At 39.3% G+C, this 18106-nt stretch overlaps 1 protein-coding gene and 1 pseudogene across 1 annotated transcript; both read right to left on the bottom strand.

The window, feature by feature from the left end:
• Positions 1 to 2049: 2049 nt before the first annotated feature.
• LOC137128940 (extracellular calcium-sensing receptor-like) lies at positions 2050 to 7212 on the bottom strand. Its single transcript, XM_067507649.1, has 8 exons — positions 7139 to 7212; positions 6413 to 6707; positions 6020 to 6309; positions 5443 to 5738; positions 4132 to 4337; positions 3825 to 4046; positions 3032 to 3155; positions 2050 to 2951 (listed from the first exon to the last, which is right to left on the bottom strand). The coding sequence occupies exons 1-8, from the start codon at positions 7195 to 7197 to the stop codon at positions 2050 to 2052; spliced, it is 2394 nt and encodes a 797-aa protein (XP_067363750.1). The 5' UTR covers positions 7198 to 7212.
• A 4982-nt stretch (positions 7213 to 12194) lies between these two features.
• On the bottom strand, positions 12195 to 16648 carry LOC137129184 (extracellular calcium-sensing receptor-like; annotated as a pseudogene).
• Positions 16649 to 18106: the final 1458 nt, after the last annotated feature.

The raw sequence follows: 18106 nt of genomic DNA, 5'->3' as shown, positions 1-18106 counted from the left end.
TGTTTTTGTGTTTTTTGTGCATAAGTAATTTGCACAAATTACCTATGCACAATGAGCACAATTAGGGCCCGGGTATGTATGAGCCAACCAGGGTTTCCTCTGTTTTTGTTTATGTTGTGTATTGAAAGGTTAGTTAGAGTATGAAGTATAAGTGTACTGGTGATGTCATTATCGATAACACATAACAGTTTGTTAAACTGTTGTCATGGGAAACAATGCATAACAATTTTCTAAAGCAGCAGCTCTGACACGTCTCCTACCTGTCAAGATCTGGCCCTCACATTCACTTCCAGCCCCGGTGTGGTTCTGATTCTTTTCCTGATCCTGTCCCTGCCTTTGGGCCTTCCGGTCTCCGAGCGGGTCAATCCTCCCTCCGGTTGTGACCCGGTCCTGATTCAGTTCCTGTCTTGGAGCTGGTCAATGTCAATACCAGTTCCGGTCAATCTCCCGACTCTGTTCCTGCTCCGGCACCTGCATCCAGGTTGGTTGACGCCTCGCTCGGCCCTGACTCTGATCCTGTTCTGACACCTGCCTTCTGGTCAGTCGACGCCCCACCCGGCCCCGACAATGATCCCACTCCTGTTCCTGGCTCCGGGTCAGCAAACGCCACCACTAGTTCTGATCCTCCAGTTTCTGTGTCCAGGCCGACGGGCGTTGTCACCGGTTCGGTTCCTGTTCCGGCCTGGTTGCTGATCCTGCTCCTCACCTTTTGCTAGTCCCGAGCCGGTTGCCAACCCTCTCCTGGAGGTGGCCATCTTATGATGATTTATTATGTCAGTCATTCAGCTTTGTCCTCCTTTACAGGAGTGAATTTGTGTTAGTTGGTTGTTCTAGTCTTTCACTTATAAGAATAAATAAAGTCCTTTTACCAAACCCCCCTTTTGTCCGTGTTGTCTTGGGTCTACCCTAAAATACTTAGCCTGACAATACCATGCCTTGATATTCTTAGATATTCCTGGTCATTAAGCTTTCTCCAATAAACTGCAATGTTCTCTCTCAAGTTCTCTGTTCTGTTCTATCGCAAGTGGCCCAAATTATAATGATGAGCAGTCCTGACCGATGTGCAGTACCAACCTCCTATCGGCATCTCTGGCAGGATCATGTGGCATGATCGACAGTCTTTGATTCTGTGCAGGATGTTCTGTAGAGAACTCACTGTGGCTTCCAAGACTTACTGGGTTCTACATCTCAAAGACGGCAATATTCGTGCGATTTGGGTTTTGAGTTTTGCGGACATTTGCACCAAGTTAGTTGTAGTCTTGATAGCCCAGCACTGGAGCAGTTTTTTGTTTCTCTTTCAGAGATTGAAATGCTACTTCACATTCATATGTTTACAAGCAGGGCGGGCCCAGGGTTGCACAAGTCTTTCCATGTTTTCTTCTTGCTGGAGCACAAGAGGTCAGGCAGTAAAGAGAAGTAGCTAAGGTGGTGCAGCCCTAACACACGCCACCTGTAATATCCCGCAAACCTGTAGCACTCCCCTCCGACTTGTCGGCTTGGGCCAGTGCTTATCCCTGTTGTTCTTCTCTGAGTCTGTATTGGTCCCCACTGCAGTCACTAAGTGACCCAAATACTACACTTCCTTTCTCATGAGCTGGCACTTTGTCTCAACTTCAAGCCATGCTCCTTAAACCAATCAAACACGTGCTGCAATCTCTAGAGGTGCTCATCCTTTTGGAGCTTATCCAGATAAATCAGGTGATGGGTGAGGCAATACACTTGACGGAAATGTAGCCAGCTTTACTCTGATCATATATAAACAATATCTCCTGATCAGACTGCGCTCATTTAGTCTGAACTGATGAAATGTTTTTGATTCAGAGGGAAAAAATTTTTAACTGCACATTATTAAACTGTTGATACAACGCAACTTTAAAAAGTTTTTATTTTATTTAACAGTTGTATAGACATGATATTTCATTGAAATGAGAGAACAATAGGAAAGGCACATAACTGCATTACAAATGTAAAAGATTTGCTGACTGTTTTGACTGTGCACAGCATAAGCTATATATTCTAAATGTTTTTACAACCTTATTTAAAAAGGTCCTATTCTTTTTTGTTCATTAGGTGTTTCTTGGTGTTCTTCTGTGGTTTAAATAATATGATAAAACACTTTGGAGCAAATATACACAGTATTAGTCCAAAACTAGAGGCCAGAATGGCAAATATCTCTACAGCCACAGTAAATTTCCCAGGAGAGCTGACATATGCTGGAATAAAGGTGATCCAGACTGCACAGAATATCAACATGCTGAAAGTGATAAGCTTTGCTTCATTAAAATTGTCAGGCAGTTTTCGGGCCAGAACAGCTAACACAAAGCAAAACACAGCCAGTAGACCTATGTACCCAAGCACAGCCCAGAATCCAACAGCTGAACCTAATGCACACTCCAGGATGATTCTATCTTTGTATGTGGTGAGGTTTTTCATTGGAAAAGGAGGACTAACAACCAACCAAACTGTACATATTAGAACTTGGATGAGCGTGAAAGCCACTACAGTCAGTCTTTGCTGTAGAGGACCAAACCATTTCATGATGTTACTACCTGGAAGTGTAGCTTTGAAGGCCATTAACACAACTATAGTTTTCCCAAGAACACAAGAGATGCAGAGGACAAAGGTGATCCCAAATGCTGTGTGGCGCAGCATGCAGGACCACTCAGAGGGTGCTCCAATGAAAGTTAATGAACATAAGAAACACAGAGTCAAGGAGAAGAGCAGTAGGAAGCTCAGCTCAGAGTTGTTGGCCCTGACAATTGGGGAGGTTCTGTGACAGAAGAAAACAACTGTTACTATAACGGCCAGACAGGCACCACAAATGGATAATACAGCCAGGATGATTCCTAGGACCTCACTGAAGGAAAGAAACTCTACTGACTTTGGGAAACAAGTGTCTCTCTCTGCGTTTGGCCAGAACTCTTTGAGGCAATGAAAACAGTCAGTGGAATCTGAAAAAAATAAATCACAAAGAACTTTTAAAAGACATGTATTTTATGAGGTAGAGTTACATGAGAAAACATGATATTACCTGTTTCATTGCTGATCTCTCCTTCAGGACATGGTATACAGTCATAACAGCAGATGGGTTTTCCTTTCTGCAGCACTTTATGAGTTCCTGGAGGACAGCTGTCACTGCACACTGACACTGGTACCTGCCATAAACAGTATATAGACAAAGTCTGCTTAACAAATCCGTCCATTAGAAAAAGGCATGATATTAACAATGCCAGTGTTATAACTTATTAGACATATTCCTGATTAAAAATAGCTAGTCTTTGGTGAAAAAGTAAATGTGAAAATTGTAAGCAAATGTTGCATTCTTTACAAATTGTACATTTGACAATTTGTCTTACGTTTTCCTTTACTTTTACATGAGCACAGAATGTGCGTCCGTAATGGAATTTGACTTTGATCATTGTATTGTGTTGTGTTGTATTGTGTACCTCTTGTTGGGGCAGATGAAGATGATGTGAGGCGATACAGCAGTTGGTCTTTATCACTGCCAGTTTTAGTTGTCAGTTTGGTGTGTCTCTACCCAAACTGCTCTTTAAATTCTTTCAGCTTATGTGCTTGATCTTTTAAAAGCTAGTTTAATTTTGAAGGCTTGGGTAAGGTGTCCACATGAATGGCACACATGCAAATACATGACCACGCGCCTATATAATCAACATTGCAATATAACAAATAATTATTTTGTGGTGGAAGTACTGACAGTATTCATGTTATACAATTTAATAATATGATAAGGCACAGCCCTACCTATACATACATACATATTGTTTGCAATAGAGCTTTTATGATTATAAAACATTGCTCCTTACCTGTTTTCTACCCTCCATCCAGGTGATGTTCATGTTGATGTGGAATTCCTGTCCCACCGGCAGTGATGCATCATAGTATCCTACTGTGACAAACTCAAGGCTGCCACTTTTACTTTTCTGCCAGTTAACCAGCTCATATTTGGCCACAGGATCCCCATTAGCATCAAATGACACATGATAACCATTTTGGGAAAAATTTACTTTTTTCAGCTGAGCAAGAACCTGGCAGAATGAAGTTAAATGAGACAGTGAGAGAAAGAAGTAAAAAGTATGTATACACAGATTAAGATTGTTTATTTAAATTGACCTGTTTGGACTCTATCCTGGAGAGTTTGTCACACTGAGTTGTAGAATTTGTCTCCTGACACACAGCATTATGAACAGCATGAGCTATTGCATAAACAGCTTTGTACACCATGTTGGTGATTCGAAGGTCAGATGTGTCAGTGTACGGACTCTGGAGCTTTTTTATGTCTTCACTTCCATCACACAATCTCTTCTCTGTAACAGAACCTAAAATATACAGAAACAGAAACACTTGTTTTGTAGCTTAATGATACAGTAGTATATCATATATGAAACAATAAAAATATTATCAATATTATTATATTAATATTATCTTTTTCAGTACTTCTATAATTTTATATCACCAAATGTATATTTAGCAGAAACTCACGTACCTATATTATTCTTTTTTAAAAATGATTTTACATTACATTTAAAAGCAGTGTTGTGTGTGTGAATACTAAAAAACTGCTGAAAACAAAACTCTTCCGCATCTTCCTATGCACTTAAATATATAAAAAACTAACAAAAAAAAAAACACTTCCTTTTTGCTCTTTCTCCTACTTGCATCTCGTGAAATGTGAACACTTTTCTGATAGGACTTTGCTTTGATATTTTCTCCTTGACTTTGATTTTTGCTGCCTTTTACCTCACTCGTAAGTAGCTTTGGATAAAAGCATCTGCTAAATGACTAAATGTAAATGTAAATGTACTAAATCACAAATTATTGTTCGGACAATAAGTAACACGTATATGATCAGGAACATACTTGGTGTAAGAATATTTAAGTTGTTGAAATAGTAATATACACAGTAATATACTGTGAGGGTTACACTGGCTCAGTTGGTAGAGTGGCCGCATAGTTGCGTTGGTGGTTTGCAGCCATTGGCCATATGTCAATAAAGTGTCCCTGAACAAGATAATACACCCCTAAACTGCCCAAATTCTTGAAGTTGCACAAGCCAACACACATTAGACCACCCTTACAAAGACCAGTAAAGAATGGCAGAGGCCTAAGTTAGGATGGCCATCTGGAGAAAAATATGTGTTGAATCATTGAGTGGCCACATAATACAATGCTAAGCTGATGGTATAACCAGAGAAAGAAAAGACACTAACTACTGCAACACTACTTATTATTGTAAGTACATATTACTATTTAATCCCTATTTATCTGTATTGGCTGTAGTTTGTCTACATACTGTGCACTTGTGTTCAGGACTTCAGTGTTGGCCTGTTGAAACCAATACAGCCTGGTACATACAGAGTCTACTACAAGACATCTTCACCTTAAGTGGTTCAAGTGATTAAAAAAACAGCACAATTGTCTCACTTTTTTCCAGTCTGCAGTTAAATACATCCTCCCAGAACGCAGTAAGTATTGGGGAGGCTGCAATTTTAGTAGGACAGAGATCCAGTAGGAAGTCTCTTAGACCTGGAATGGCAGATTTTGGAATACCAAATCCAATGGCGCCATCACAGATAGGGAACCTTAGCATGTCTGGGTGAGTTACCCAACTCTCACTGCCTATCCACTGGTGAGGTGGAAAAGGCTCACGAGACAGCTCCTCCAGAAGTAACCTCATATCTCCAGAGGCCACAAATGCCACAACAACCACAGCTGTTGACCTGGAGAAAGATAATATCTTTAAATTTTACATCAAATCAGTATAAAAACAACTGGAGTTGAAATAAGTATCAATTATGTAACTAACATGAAAGGAACTTTCTAATTGTGTTAAATTTGTTTAAAAATATTAATAACATAAATATGAAGGGTAAAATCCCCATTTCCAACTAATATAATAAAACGTTTCACAAACGTTTTCACTAAATATCTCTGTGGTTTTACAAGTAGGTGCAGACAGTGTCAGCAAAGGGAAAACAAGTTCAAGAAATTATGTACAAACCTGCGGATCACACCAGCCACTCTCTGGATCCTGCTACGTGGGTGAAAACGATTAAAAGATTCAGAGTATTCAACACAGATTCCCTCTTTGTACGCTGCATCCAGGAATGATGCCATACCACTATTTCCATAGTCTGAATCTGAGCGGACAGCACCTATCCAACTCCAGCCAAATTTTTTCACCAGCTTTGCCAGTGCATCAGCCTGGAACTGGTCACTGGGGATGGTTCTGAAGAAAGTTGGGTACTGCTGCTTATTGGACAAGCAGGCACAAGTGGCAAAGTGACTTACCTAAAGGAAAAACAACACTGATTTGTGATTTATGCAACAATTAAAGATATGTCTGAGGAAATTTGAAACACCACTTTTTCAAATACAAATTTCAAATATTTACTTGAGGAATATTAAATGACCCGATGATGCGTGACAAACTGATAGATGGTGAGGACCCAGATGTACCAACAACAGCCATCACCATACCAGATTGCGAGCAATTGTCACCAGTGTAAAACACGGGTTCCAGGCTATTTGTCAGCTGGAATCCTACTTTCACTGCCATAGGAACTGAGGCACATGAATCATGGATCTGATAACCGAGCCTGATGCCTGGAAGCAGCTTTGAACTGTTGTTGATCTCCTCAGAGGCAAAGATCATTGCACGTGAGAATTGCAGTTCACGTGGATCAATTCTGTACACAAAATATTAATGAATATCATATCAACCAGATACATATGTCTGTGTTAAAATGTATAATACGGACAGTTCACAATGTTAATCCAAAGAAAAAAGAAAAAAAAAAAAAGGTAAAGAGGAACGCACCTGCATGATAATGAAAAGAAAAAGCTGCACTGCATCTGTAAGCCCAAACTATGACAAATTGGTTTAAACTTTGGTTCAACCACCAAAGTTCAACTACATTATCTATTTACTTGGAAACATAAGGCTTTATTATTCTATAGTCACACTGTACCACTGATGTGAAAATAGTGTTTGTGATATAAATAATTATGCCTTTAACATGAGAGTTATTTAAATTGTTTATGCACAATGACTTTGCAACAAAGACTGTAATCAAAAGGAAAATTCTAAAATTTTTCATTTCATTTCCACTTTACTAACCTCCCTGTGCACCTTAGTGGCTCAGGCAGGGTGGTGTAGTTATGTGTCACCATTTCCATGTTGTATTGTATGGAGAAAACTCCACCAATGATGTAGTCACCATCCTCCGAGAACACAGGTAAACGAGCGGTACCCTGCAATTTACATATGGCACAATCACTGGTCTGTGTGGATGCAGACCTTTGTTCCAAATCCTCACATGAACCATTTAAAACAACAGCTGAGGTAATTTCAAACAAACACAGAGTCAGACCAATACTGAGAGCTAAGATCTCCATCCCTCATGTGTATGCTCTCATGCATGAATGTTTAATCACCGATTTATATAACTTAAAAAAAACAAACTCCATCCCCCCTTACTGTACGTCAGCCTTTCTTACATCAGAGATAGGCAGCCCTTACACAGTGATCTGTGTTTGTCTTTATTTTTACATGTATTGCGTGTCTTTGTAACACACACATACAAGCAGAGACAAACTCCTGCCCAAGGCAACAAACTGACCTTTAACCTAACTCTAGTGTAAATTATCAACACTCCCTTACAAGATCACATTGTGTGATTCCTTATTAGGATATAACTTAAGTTGTACCCAGGAGATCCTAACATGGATGATAGACACTGTCATAAAAGATAACACATTCTCATCCCACAGTGTCAGGAAATGATGCTTCCTAAGGTGTCAAGTGGTGCCACATTTTTACGTCATTTGGCTTATTGACACCATTTGACGCTACGGATACAACTTTGTACATACACAAAAACAGCATTTGGGATAGGGCAAATAAACTTCAGGGTAAGGTTACGTTAAGAGTCATCATTGGCTAGGGTTAGCCCCAAAACTTCAGAGTAAGGTCAAGTAAGAAGACAAATTACATAAAAACAAAATGCTTCAAACGGTGACAACGGCACACATGTACTTCTTTACTATGGTAACCATGTATGACTGTTTCCCCACCACAGAACTCACCAGGTTGTTTTATAATAATAATAATAAGACTTTTCTGTTCAGAAAAGCATATTAATGTGATCATTACCTTTTTTATGTTATTTTATGTTTTATATGTTTCTATGTTTTACATGTTTTTTTTATGTTTTATTCTTGCTTTTAATCTGCTTGTGTAACATCGACAAATGTAAATTGCTTTATAAATAAAATTAATTATTATTATTATATAAGTCTGTAACTTTTTGAAACATTCCACAGTCTGTGGTGCCCTCAGGTTGTCAGGCAGAGTGTCCCAGAGTCTTGGAGCAGCTGCTGAGAAAGCTCGATCCCCCGTTGTGTGGAGTTTGGTTCTGGATGTGTAGAGACGATAAGTATTTGTGAAGCGAAGGTGTCTTGTTGTAGATTGTGGTGTGAGGAGTTCTTTAAGATATTGTAGGGAATTTCCTTGGATGCACTGGTGGGTAAGTAGACAGAGTTTGTATTCCATCCGAAGGTGACCCAGTGAAGGGTCCAGAGACCGAGAGTGATGTGCTCAAATTTCTGCACCCTCATAAGGATCCTGACAGCACTGTTTTAAATGTATTGGAGCTTTTAAAGGCACCTGCCAGAGATCCCAATGAGGAGTGCAATGTAGTAGTCCAGCCTGGAGGAGACAAAGGCGTGGACCAGCCTTTCAGCTTCACAGAGGGAGAGCGAGGGGAAGAGCTTGGCTATGTTTCTGAGATGCAAAAATGTCTTCTGTTGCAATCATATATGGGGTGAATGATACAGAGGTGAGAGGACGCAGGCGTTGGCTGTTTGCGGCTTCTCCACGCTATATCAATCTGAAAGTTGCTTATTTATAATGTGCTCTAGTAATTGTTTTTCTGAACCTTACATATTGCTTTAACTTTTAGTGGCTGTCAACTTGCCATTTGAATTTGACATAATTATTTTATCAATTCTACCTGCTCTTGTTGGTCTGTTGCCTCTGTAGCTTGTTGCTAGCCACCTGTGTTCACTCTGCCAGTGTTCGCCTGGGGCAAGTATTAGCCGCACCATGCTCCAGTATGCACCATCGCAGCTGCTCGAGCTCAACAACCACAGCCTCCCATCGGACATTGGAGTCATTAAACAACTGAAACTCCTCCGTAGACCCTGCTTAAACTGGTCAAACTTGACCCCCAGGTTGTTAACAGAGTAGGAGATGGTAATGGTCTGGCCAGAAAAGGAAATACAGTTAATGGGGGAGGAATAAACTGGTGGGTGGTACCAATTAGAAGGGCTTCAATATTGGTGCTGGTCAGTTGAAGGAAGTTTGCTGACACATAGTGTGGAACTCACACTTCTCACCCTTAACAAATAATTGATTTTATAGGAGGCGTAGTTTCTAACGTTGTCTGTGTTCCTCAAAATTACGAGAATATATGAAAATATCATCCAGATACACAAAAACAAATTTATTAATCATGTCCCAGAGGACATCATTAACTAATGCCTGAAAGACTGCAGGGGCATTAGTGAGACCAACTAGCTTTTCATAATCACCGTTGGGGGTGTTAAAATCAGTTTTCCACTCATCCCCCTCCCTAATACGAACAACATGGTAAGCGTTGCGTAAGTCAGGCTTGGTAAAAATGGTAGCACCCTGCAACAACTCAAATGCCGATGACATAAGGGGAAGGAAATACTTATTCTTAACGGTAATCTCATTCACTCCCCGGACTCCCCACAATAAAGACACAACCCCTTGAGGGGAGATTACAAGCCGCCAGCTCATCGTTTATGCGGCCAGCTAATTCCTCGCAGTACTTATTATACAGTTTCTCCTCACGGCAATTGGTAGAGGTGGCGAGAGTAGAGGCATGAGAGAGCTTAAACAGACTCGACACTGCGACTCTGAGAGGCGCTGATGGTTTGAATACAAAGGTTAGTTCGTTATTTAATGCCTCAAAAGACTGACAACACGCAGACCTGTTCTCCCATTCCGCCGTTTCCCAGGCGTAGGCTCCCAGGCGTTCCCTAAAGTAGGCGGATGGTATATGGGGGGACATTTGCTGGCATTGCTGGAAAAGTGTTCCGGTGGTGCCATCCTAAGCTCGGTGGAAGCAACACACCTAGACAGGCTAAGCGCCTGCTCAAAATGCCCGCACAATAAATCTAACCTACGAGAATTTTACTCTACTCGCGACTGTGTTTGGCTCAATTGAGCCTCCTGTGACTGCTATGTTCCCTGCACCCGTCCTGGCTCTGCTGAAATCGTGGTTTGGCTAGTGTGTACTGTGAGGTTCGAACACACATGGGAATTCAGGTGCACGAGCCAACATGGTCACAGGAAGTGCAGAATACAATTTATTAACAAGAAAGAAAACCTTCCTCGTCATCTTAATATTTGTGTTCACACCAGTTACAAATATCTTGCATTAAAAAGTGTGTGTAAAATCTTTCTTGACTGATTACAACCTGAGTTATATCCTAATAAGGAGTCACAATGTGATCTTGTAAGGGAGTGTTGATAATTTACACTAGAGTTAGGTTAAAGGTCAGTTTGTTGCCTTGGGCAGGAGTCTGTCTCTGACACAGTATAAGCTATATATTGTACAACCCCAATACAAAGAAGATGAGAAGATGTGTAAATCGTAAATAAAAACAGAATGCAATGATTTGCAATTCTCATAAACCCATATTTTATTCACACTAGAACATAAATAACATATCGGATGTTGAAACTGAGAAATTTTATGTGTAGCATCCCCTCTTCTTTTAACAACTGTCTGTAAACATCTGGGAAGTAAGGAGACCAGTTGTTGGAGTTTTAGCAGAGGATTGTTTTCTCTTTCTTCTCTGATGCAGGATTTTACTGCTCAACAGTCCTGAGCCTTTGTTGCATTTGTTGACGCACCAAATGTTTTCTATTGGTGAAAGGTCTGGACTGCAGGCAAGGCCAGTTCAGCACCCGGACTTTTCTCTTGTGAAGCCATGCTGTTGTGATGGATGCAGTATGTGGTTTAACATTGTCTTACTTAATTATGAAAGGCCTTCCCTGAAAGAGATGTAGCCCGGATGGAAGTATATGTTGCTGTTAAACCTCTATGTACTTTTCAGCATTGATGGTCCTTTTCCAGATGTGCAAGCTGCCCACAGCAAAGGCACTAATGCACCCCATACCATCAGAGATGAAGCCTCTGTGGACCATCCATGGTACATGCTCCATGGATGGACCATCAAGCTTGCTATCAGTGGAAAACAAGCTGGATGGTCCATCTCGTCTTCTCGCAGGACAGGGCTTTTGGTTTCCAAAAACAATTTCAAATTTTGATCCATCTGACCACACAACAGTTTTTCATTTTGCTTTAGGTCACTTTAAATGTGCTTTGGCTCAGAGTACCCAGCAGCATTTATGAACCATGTTCACATATGGCTTCTTCTTTGCATGATACAGCTTTAACTTACATTTGTGGATTGCACAGTGAAATGTGTTCACAGACAGTGATTTCTGGAAGTGTTCCTGAACCCATGTAGTGATGTCCAGTAGAGAACCGTGCCTGTTATTAATGCAGTGCTGTGTGAGGGCCAGAAGATCATGCACATCTATAATGGCCTTTGGCCCAATGCGCTCAGAGATTTCTCCTGATTCGCTGACTCTTTTAATTATATTATATACTGTAGATGGTGGGATTTTCAAAGTCATCGCAATTTTACTTTGAGGAACATTTTTCAGAAATTGTGTGGTGAAAAACACACATTTTCAGCGCAGTTTGTGGTAGTTTGGTGATGCTCTGCCCAACTTCACATTCGAGAGTCTCTGCCTCTCTGAAATGCTCCTTTTGTAGCCAGTCATGTTACTGATCCGTTGTCAGTTAACCTAATTAGATGTCATATGCTCCTCCATTTGTTTTTGATTTGTGGCAACTACTTTTGCACCCTTTTTGTTTCCCCTGTTCCAACTTTTTTGAGATGTGTTGCTGCCATCAAATTCAAAATGAGCTAATATTTTCCATGAAATGTTAAAATTTCTCAGTTTCAACATCTTATATGTTGTTTATGTTCTATTTACGGTTTCACATCTTTCCTAGCTTTTTGGAATTGGGGTTGTATATTTTATGCCACCTTAATTATTTAAAAAGGTCCTATTCCTTTTTGTTCATCAAATGTTTCTTGGTGTTCTTCTCTGGCTTAAATAAGATGATAAAACACTTTGGAGCAAATATACACAGTATTAGTCCAAAACTAGAGGCCAGAATGGCAAATATCTCCACAGCTACAGTAAATTTCCCAGGAGAGCTGACATAAGCTGGGATAAAGGTGATCCAGACTGCACAGAATATCAACATGCTGAAGGTGATAAACTTGGCTTCATTAAAATTATCAGGTAGTTTTCGTGCTAGAACAGCTAACACAAAGCAAAACACAGCCAGTAGACCTATGTACCCAAGCACAGCCCAGAATCCAACAGCTGAACCTAATGCACACTCCAGGATGATTCTGTCTTTGTATGTGGTGAGGTTTTTCATTGGAAAAGGAGGACTAACAACAACCAAACTGTACATATTAGAACTTGGATGAATGTAAAAGACACTACAGTCAGTCTTTGCTGTAGTGGACCAAACCATTTCATGATGTTACTACCTGGAAGTGTAGCTTTGAAGGCCATTAACACAACTATAGTTTTCCCAAGAACACAAGAGATGCAGAGGACAAAGGTGATCCCAAATGCTGTGTGGCGCAGCATGCAGGACCACTCAGAGGGTGCTCCAATGAAAGTTAATGAACATAAGAAACACAGAGTCAAGGAGAAGAGCAGCAGGAAGCTCAGCTCAGAGTTGTTGGCCCTGACAATTGGGGAAGTTCTGTGACAGAAGAAAACAACTGCTGTTATAATGGCCAGACAGGCACCACAAACAGAGAATGCAGCCAGGATGATTCCTAGGACCTCACTGAAGGAAAGAAACTCTACAGGCTTTGGCAAACAAGTGTCTCTTTCTGTATTCGGCCAGAACTCCTTGGGGCAAAGGAAACAGTCGGTGGAATCTGAAAGAATGAATCAAAACATGTACCTATTTGTTTAATATGGTAGATGTACACAAGAACATGCTATATTACCTGTAGCATTGCTGATCTCTCCCTCAGCACATGGTATACAGTCATAACAGCAGATGGGTTTTGCTTTCTGCAGCACTTTATGAGTTCCTGGAGGACAGCTGTCACTGCACACTGACACTGGTACCTGCCATAAACATAATGTATATTCAGACAAATGTATATATAATGTTCGGTAAATAAAAAAACAATCATCTCAATCAAGTTATTATTTGTTCCTTTAAGATGCTGACAAACTCTTCTGAACTAAAGTAATTTGTCACTGATTTTACATTTGCGTTGATATATCAGTGGTGTTCAAATTTGTGTTTGTCTATTTGCAGAATAAGGGGTGTGACACACCAGGCAGATAGCTGGCTGTCAATATCAGGTATGTCCTGCACTGCTGGTAGGACTCAGACCCCACTCTACCACTTTTCATACAAGTCAGGATTTTAAACTTGTGGCAGTCCCTTATGACCACTTGTTTCTTTTGCTTAACAAATCAGTTAATGAGACACTAGCTTATTTTTATTTTTTGTAGGCTGAGGTAAGGAGTCCACATGAATGGCTCATAAGCAAATACATGACAACTAAATAAACAATGTTGCAATATATATGTAACAATTTACGGCACAACCCTCTTTATGTACATGTTGTTTGCTATTGAGCTTTTTGATCTTATAACATTACTCCTTACATGAGTACTACCCTCCATCCAAGTAATGTTCTTGTTGATATGAAACTCCTGGCCCACTGGCAGTGATGCATCATAGTATCCTACTGTCACTATCTCAAGGTGGCCTTTGTTGTTTTTCTGCCAGTTAACCAGCTCATATTTGGCCACGGGATCCCCATTAGCATCAAATGACACATGATAACCATTTTGGGAAAAATTTACTTTTTTCAGATGAGCAAGAATCTAGAAGAATGAAGTTAAATGAGACAGTGAGAGAAAGAAGTACAAAGTATGTAATCACAGATTAAGATTGTTTGTTTAAACTGACCTGTTTGGACTCTATCCTGGAGAGTTTGTCACAGTGACTCGTAGAATTTGTCTCCTGACACACAGCATTATGAATGGCATGAGCTATTGCATAAACAGCTTTGTACACCATGTTGGTGATTCGAAGGTCAGATGTGTCAGTGTACAGGGTCTGGAGCTTTTGTATGTCTTCGCTTCCATTACACACTCTCTTGTCTGTAACAGCACCTAAAATATACAAAAACAGAAACACTTCTTTTGGAGCTTAAATATATAGTAGTATATCATATATGAAATAAATTAAATAATATCATTTTTTACTTAGTGTTAGTTACTCTTTTTCACTACTTCTTTAATTTTATATAACCAGCAAAAACAAATGTACCTATAAACATATTTTTTTAAATCTTATTTTAATTTATATTTAAAAGCAGTGTTGAGTAGGAATACAAAACAACATTATCAAAATATATATTTAAAAAAAAATAATAGTTATTTTAAAAACAGTTCACAACTCTTTACCTGTCTAACTCTAAGCTGACATATTTTATAGTGTTTAAAATAGATAATAATGAGTTGCTCAGTTGGTAGAGTGGCTGCATGTCAACTGTGGTGTTGGTGGTTTGCAGCCTCTGGCCATATGTCAAGATGTCTCTAGACAAGACAATACAGACTGTAGACTGTCTATATACTGTGCACTTGTGTTCACGACTTCAGTGCTGGCTTTTTACCAATACATGTTTGCTTGGTACATACAGAATATTCTACAAGACAGAATCTTAATTATGAGCAGCTCAAGTCATTAAAAAAAAACAGCATAAATTTCTCACTTTTTCCCAGGCTGCAGTTGAATGCATCCTCCCAGAACTCAGTAAATATTGGGGAGGCTGCCACTTTAGTGGGAGAGAGATCCAGCAGGAAGTCTCTCAGACCTGGGATCACAGATCGTGGAATACCAAATCCAATGGCTCCAGCACAGAAGGTGAACTTCAGCATGTCTGGGTGAGTGACCCAGGCCTCACTGCCTATCCACTGGCGAGGTGGGGAAGGCTCACGAGACAGCTCCTCCATGAGTAATCTCATTTCTCCTAAGCCTGCAAATACCACAACAACCATAGCTGTTGACCTGTAGAGACATTAAACACAAGTTTTGTTTTATAATACAATCACAACGATATCTGCTTGCTGTGCGGAGTGTATAATACTTGTACACTGACTAAATTAAATATCAGATAATTAAAAACTATTGTGTTTTACTCATCTTCTGTATAATAAAATTTGTCATTTGTGTGGATAGGGTTGGTGTCAGCCCTAATAACTCAAGAACAATGAATAATTTACAAACCTGCGGATCACATCAGCCACTCTCTGGATCCTGCTACGTGGGTGAATACGATTAAAAGATTCAGAGTATTCAACACAGATTCCTTCTTTGTATGCTGCTTTAAGGAAAGAAGCCATGCCATTATTTCCATAATCTGAATCTGACCGGACTGCACCTATCCAAGTCCAGCCAAACTGTTTCACCAGCTTGGCCAGTGCATCAGCCTGGAACTGGTCACTGGGGATGGTTCTGAAGAAACTGGGAAACTGCTGCTTATTGGACAAGCAGGCACAGGTAGCTAAGTGACTCACCTAAAGGAGAAACAACAGTGTGTGATTTATGGAACAATTAAAGATAAGTTCGAGGAAATTTGAAACACCACTTGCCAAAAATTTCAAATATTTACTTGAGGAATATTAAACGACCCGATGATGCGTGACATGCTGATGGATGGTGAGGACCCAGATATACCAACAACAGCCATCACCATACCAGATTTCAAACAATTGTCACCAGTGTAAAACACAGGGTCCAGGTCATTTGTAAGCTGGAATCCTACTTTCACTGCCATGGGAACTGAGGCGCATGAGTCATGGATCTGATAACCGAGTCTGAGCTTCGGAATCAGATTTAAACTGTTGTTGATCTCCTCAATGGCAAAAATCATTGCACGTGCAAATTGCAGTTCACGTGGTTCAATTCTGCACACAAAATGTATGCGCATGCATGTGTCATATCACCAAGATACATATGTGTGTATGTGTGTGTGCATAAATGTATAATTTACATGTATATAAATGTAAAAGAAAAAGAGGAACCACAATGCTTGGTAATGGACAACAAAGCTGCCATGCATCTGTAAGCCAAAACTATAAGAATTTCTCAGCCATCAACATTCAACAACAACACAACTACAGCATCTATTTACTTGGAAACACCCAAAATGCCTTATTATTCTATAGTCACCCTTTACCATCGCTACGAATATAATACATGCCATATACAAGATTTTGCCCTTAATATGAGAGTTATTTGAATTGTTTTTGCACTGAGACTTTGCAACAACTCTGTAATCAAATGGTACAATTCAAACATTTCTCATTTCATTCTCACTTTACTAACCTCCCTGTGCACTTTAGTGGTGCAGGCATGGTGGTGTAGTTATGAGTCACCATTTCCATGTTGTAGTGTATAGAGAAAACTCCACCAATGATGTAGTCACCATCCTCTGAGAATGCAGGCAGACGAGCAGTACCCTGCAGTTTACATATGACAGATGAATCCACAGTACCTACTTCAGTACAAACACTAGTCTGTGTGGATGCAGCCCTTTGTTTCAAATTCTCACATGAACCATTTGAAACAACAGCTGAGTTAATTTCAAACAAAAACAGAGTTAGACTAATAATGAGAGCTAGCATCTCCATCCCTCAAATGTATGTTCTCATGCATGAATGTCTTTTCACTGGTTTATATAACATAAAAAAAAAACGCATCCCCTCTTACTGTACGTCAGCTAATCTAAATTAATCTGATCAGCTAATCAGAGAGAGGCAGCCTTTACCCCATGATCTGTGTTTGTCTTCATTTGGGCTACACGTAATGCATGACTTCCACCAACTATCCCATTTTCTCCTCTTGTAAGTTTACTAAAGGAAACACCAGATACTGCATCTTAATCTTAACTTTTCTTAATCATAAATCTGAATAAGGTATTTCAATAACAGGGCTACTGTTGAAAATGACAAGTTTTCCAAATGTTATATTTATATCACAATGTTCAGGCTTATTTCTATGTACCACAAGAGATGTAGTGCATATATTGAATTATACTAACTTTATGTGTAACAAATTCTGTTTAGTTTGTCAACAAGTTAAATAATCAATAAAGTATATTAACATAATAATTAGGAAATGTATTAAAAGACATGTGTCTTTAGGTCCATATTAATACATAACAAAAAATATAACATGAGCAAACAAGCATATATATAAGCTTTTGAATTTAATATGTTTCCAATAATTTCTTCCACAAAAAAGATGAACAATCAGCTTTATCTGAGGATGGTAGCACTCTACTACCACATTTTCTCTTTCCTATTTCGATCAATTTCCACAAATGTTGTGATGAAGCAATGCTTTTTTTCCACAATAAAGACCAAATATTTTACTTTGGCCAATAGTGAGGGTCTTTATATGTTTAAATTTAAATTTATAAATATTTATAGTCCAACTTAATGTCGGTTGCATGCCAGGCTTTATGACATGTCTTGTTATTTACAACATGAAACCTTAACTAGAAAAACCATTTCCAAAAAGAAAATGCAGTGAGTGCTTTAGTACTCAAAGGATTTTCAGCCAAAGCTGAAAAAAACTTAACTGTTTTTGCTGAAAGAGCTGAAATGTTTGCTTTTACTGAAAGTCATATTAAAGATTAACTATTTAAAAAATAGCTGAAAGTTTATGTTTTTATGAAAAAAGTAGAAAATAAGCAAAATTGAAGGTTAACTGTTTTGCCTCAAGTAAATTTAAATCTAAATAGAAGCATAAAAATCCTGAAAACTGTAGAAATGTACTAGCTGAGTGCAAAGTTTAAGTCAAACTCCTGAAGTAGAATTTATAGACTACTATGAACAGTTTCAGTTCATCATGTT

The sequence above is a fragment of the Channa argus genome, chromosome 6, assembly GCF_033026475.1.
Source record: "Channa argus isolate prfri chromosome 6, Channa argus male v1.0, whole genome shotgun sequence".
Taxonomy (NCBI): domain Eukaryota; kingdom Metazoa; phylum Chordata; class Actinopteri; order Anabantiformes; family Channidae; genus Channa; species Channa argus.
The sequence above is the reverse complement of the archived record's forward strand: the minus strand, read 5'-3'. Positions and strand labels throughout refer to the sequence as shown.

What these genes read in the sequence shown, in the direction of transcription:
- LOC137128940 (XM_067507649.1), bottom strand. Translation starts at nt 7,197, where the DNA reads ATGGAAATGGTGACACATAACTACACCACCCTGCCTGAGCCACTAAGG. An exon ending in CCACTAAGGTGCACAGGGAG is followed by an intron (nt 6,708 to 7,138) that starts GTTAGTAAAGTG and finishes TTTTGTGTACAG; the next exon opens with AATTGATCCACGTGAACTGC. An exon ending in GTGGCTGGTGTGATCCGCAG is followed by an intron (nt 5,739 to 6,019) that starts GTTTGTACATAA and finishes ATCTTTCTCCAG; the next exon opens with GTCAACAGCTGTGGTTGTTG.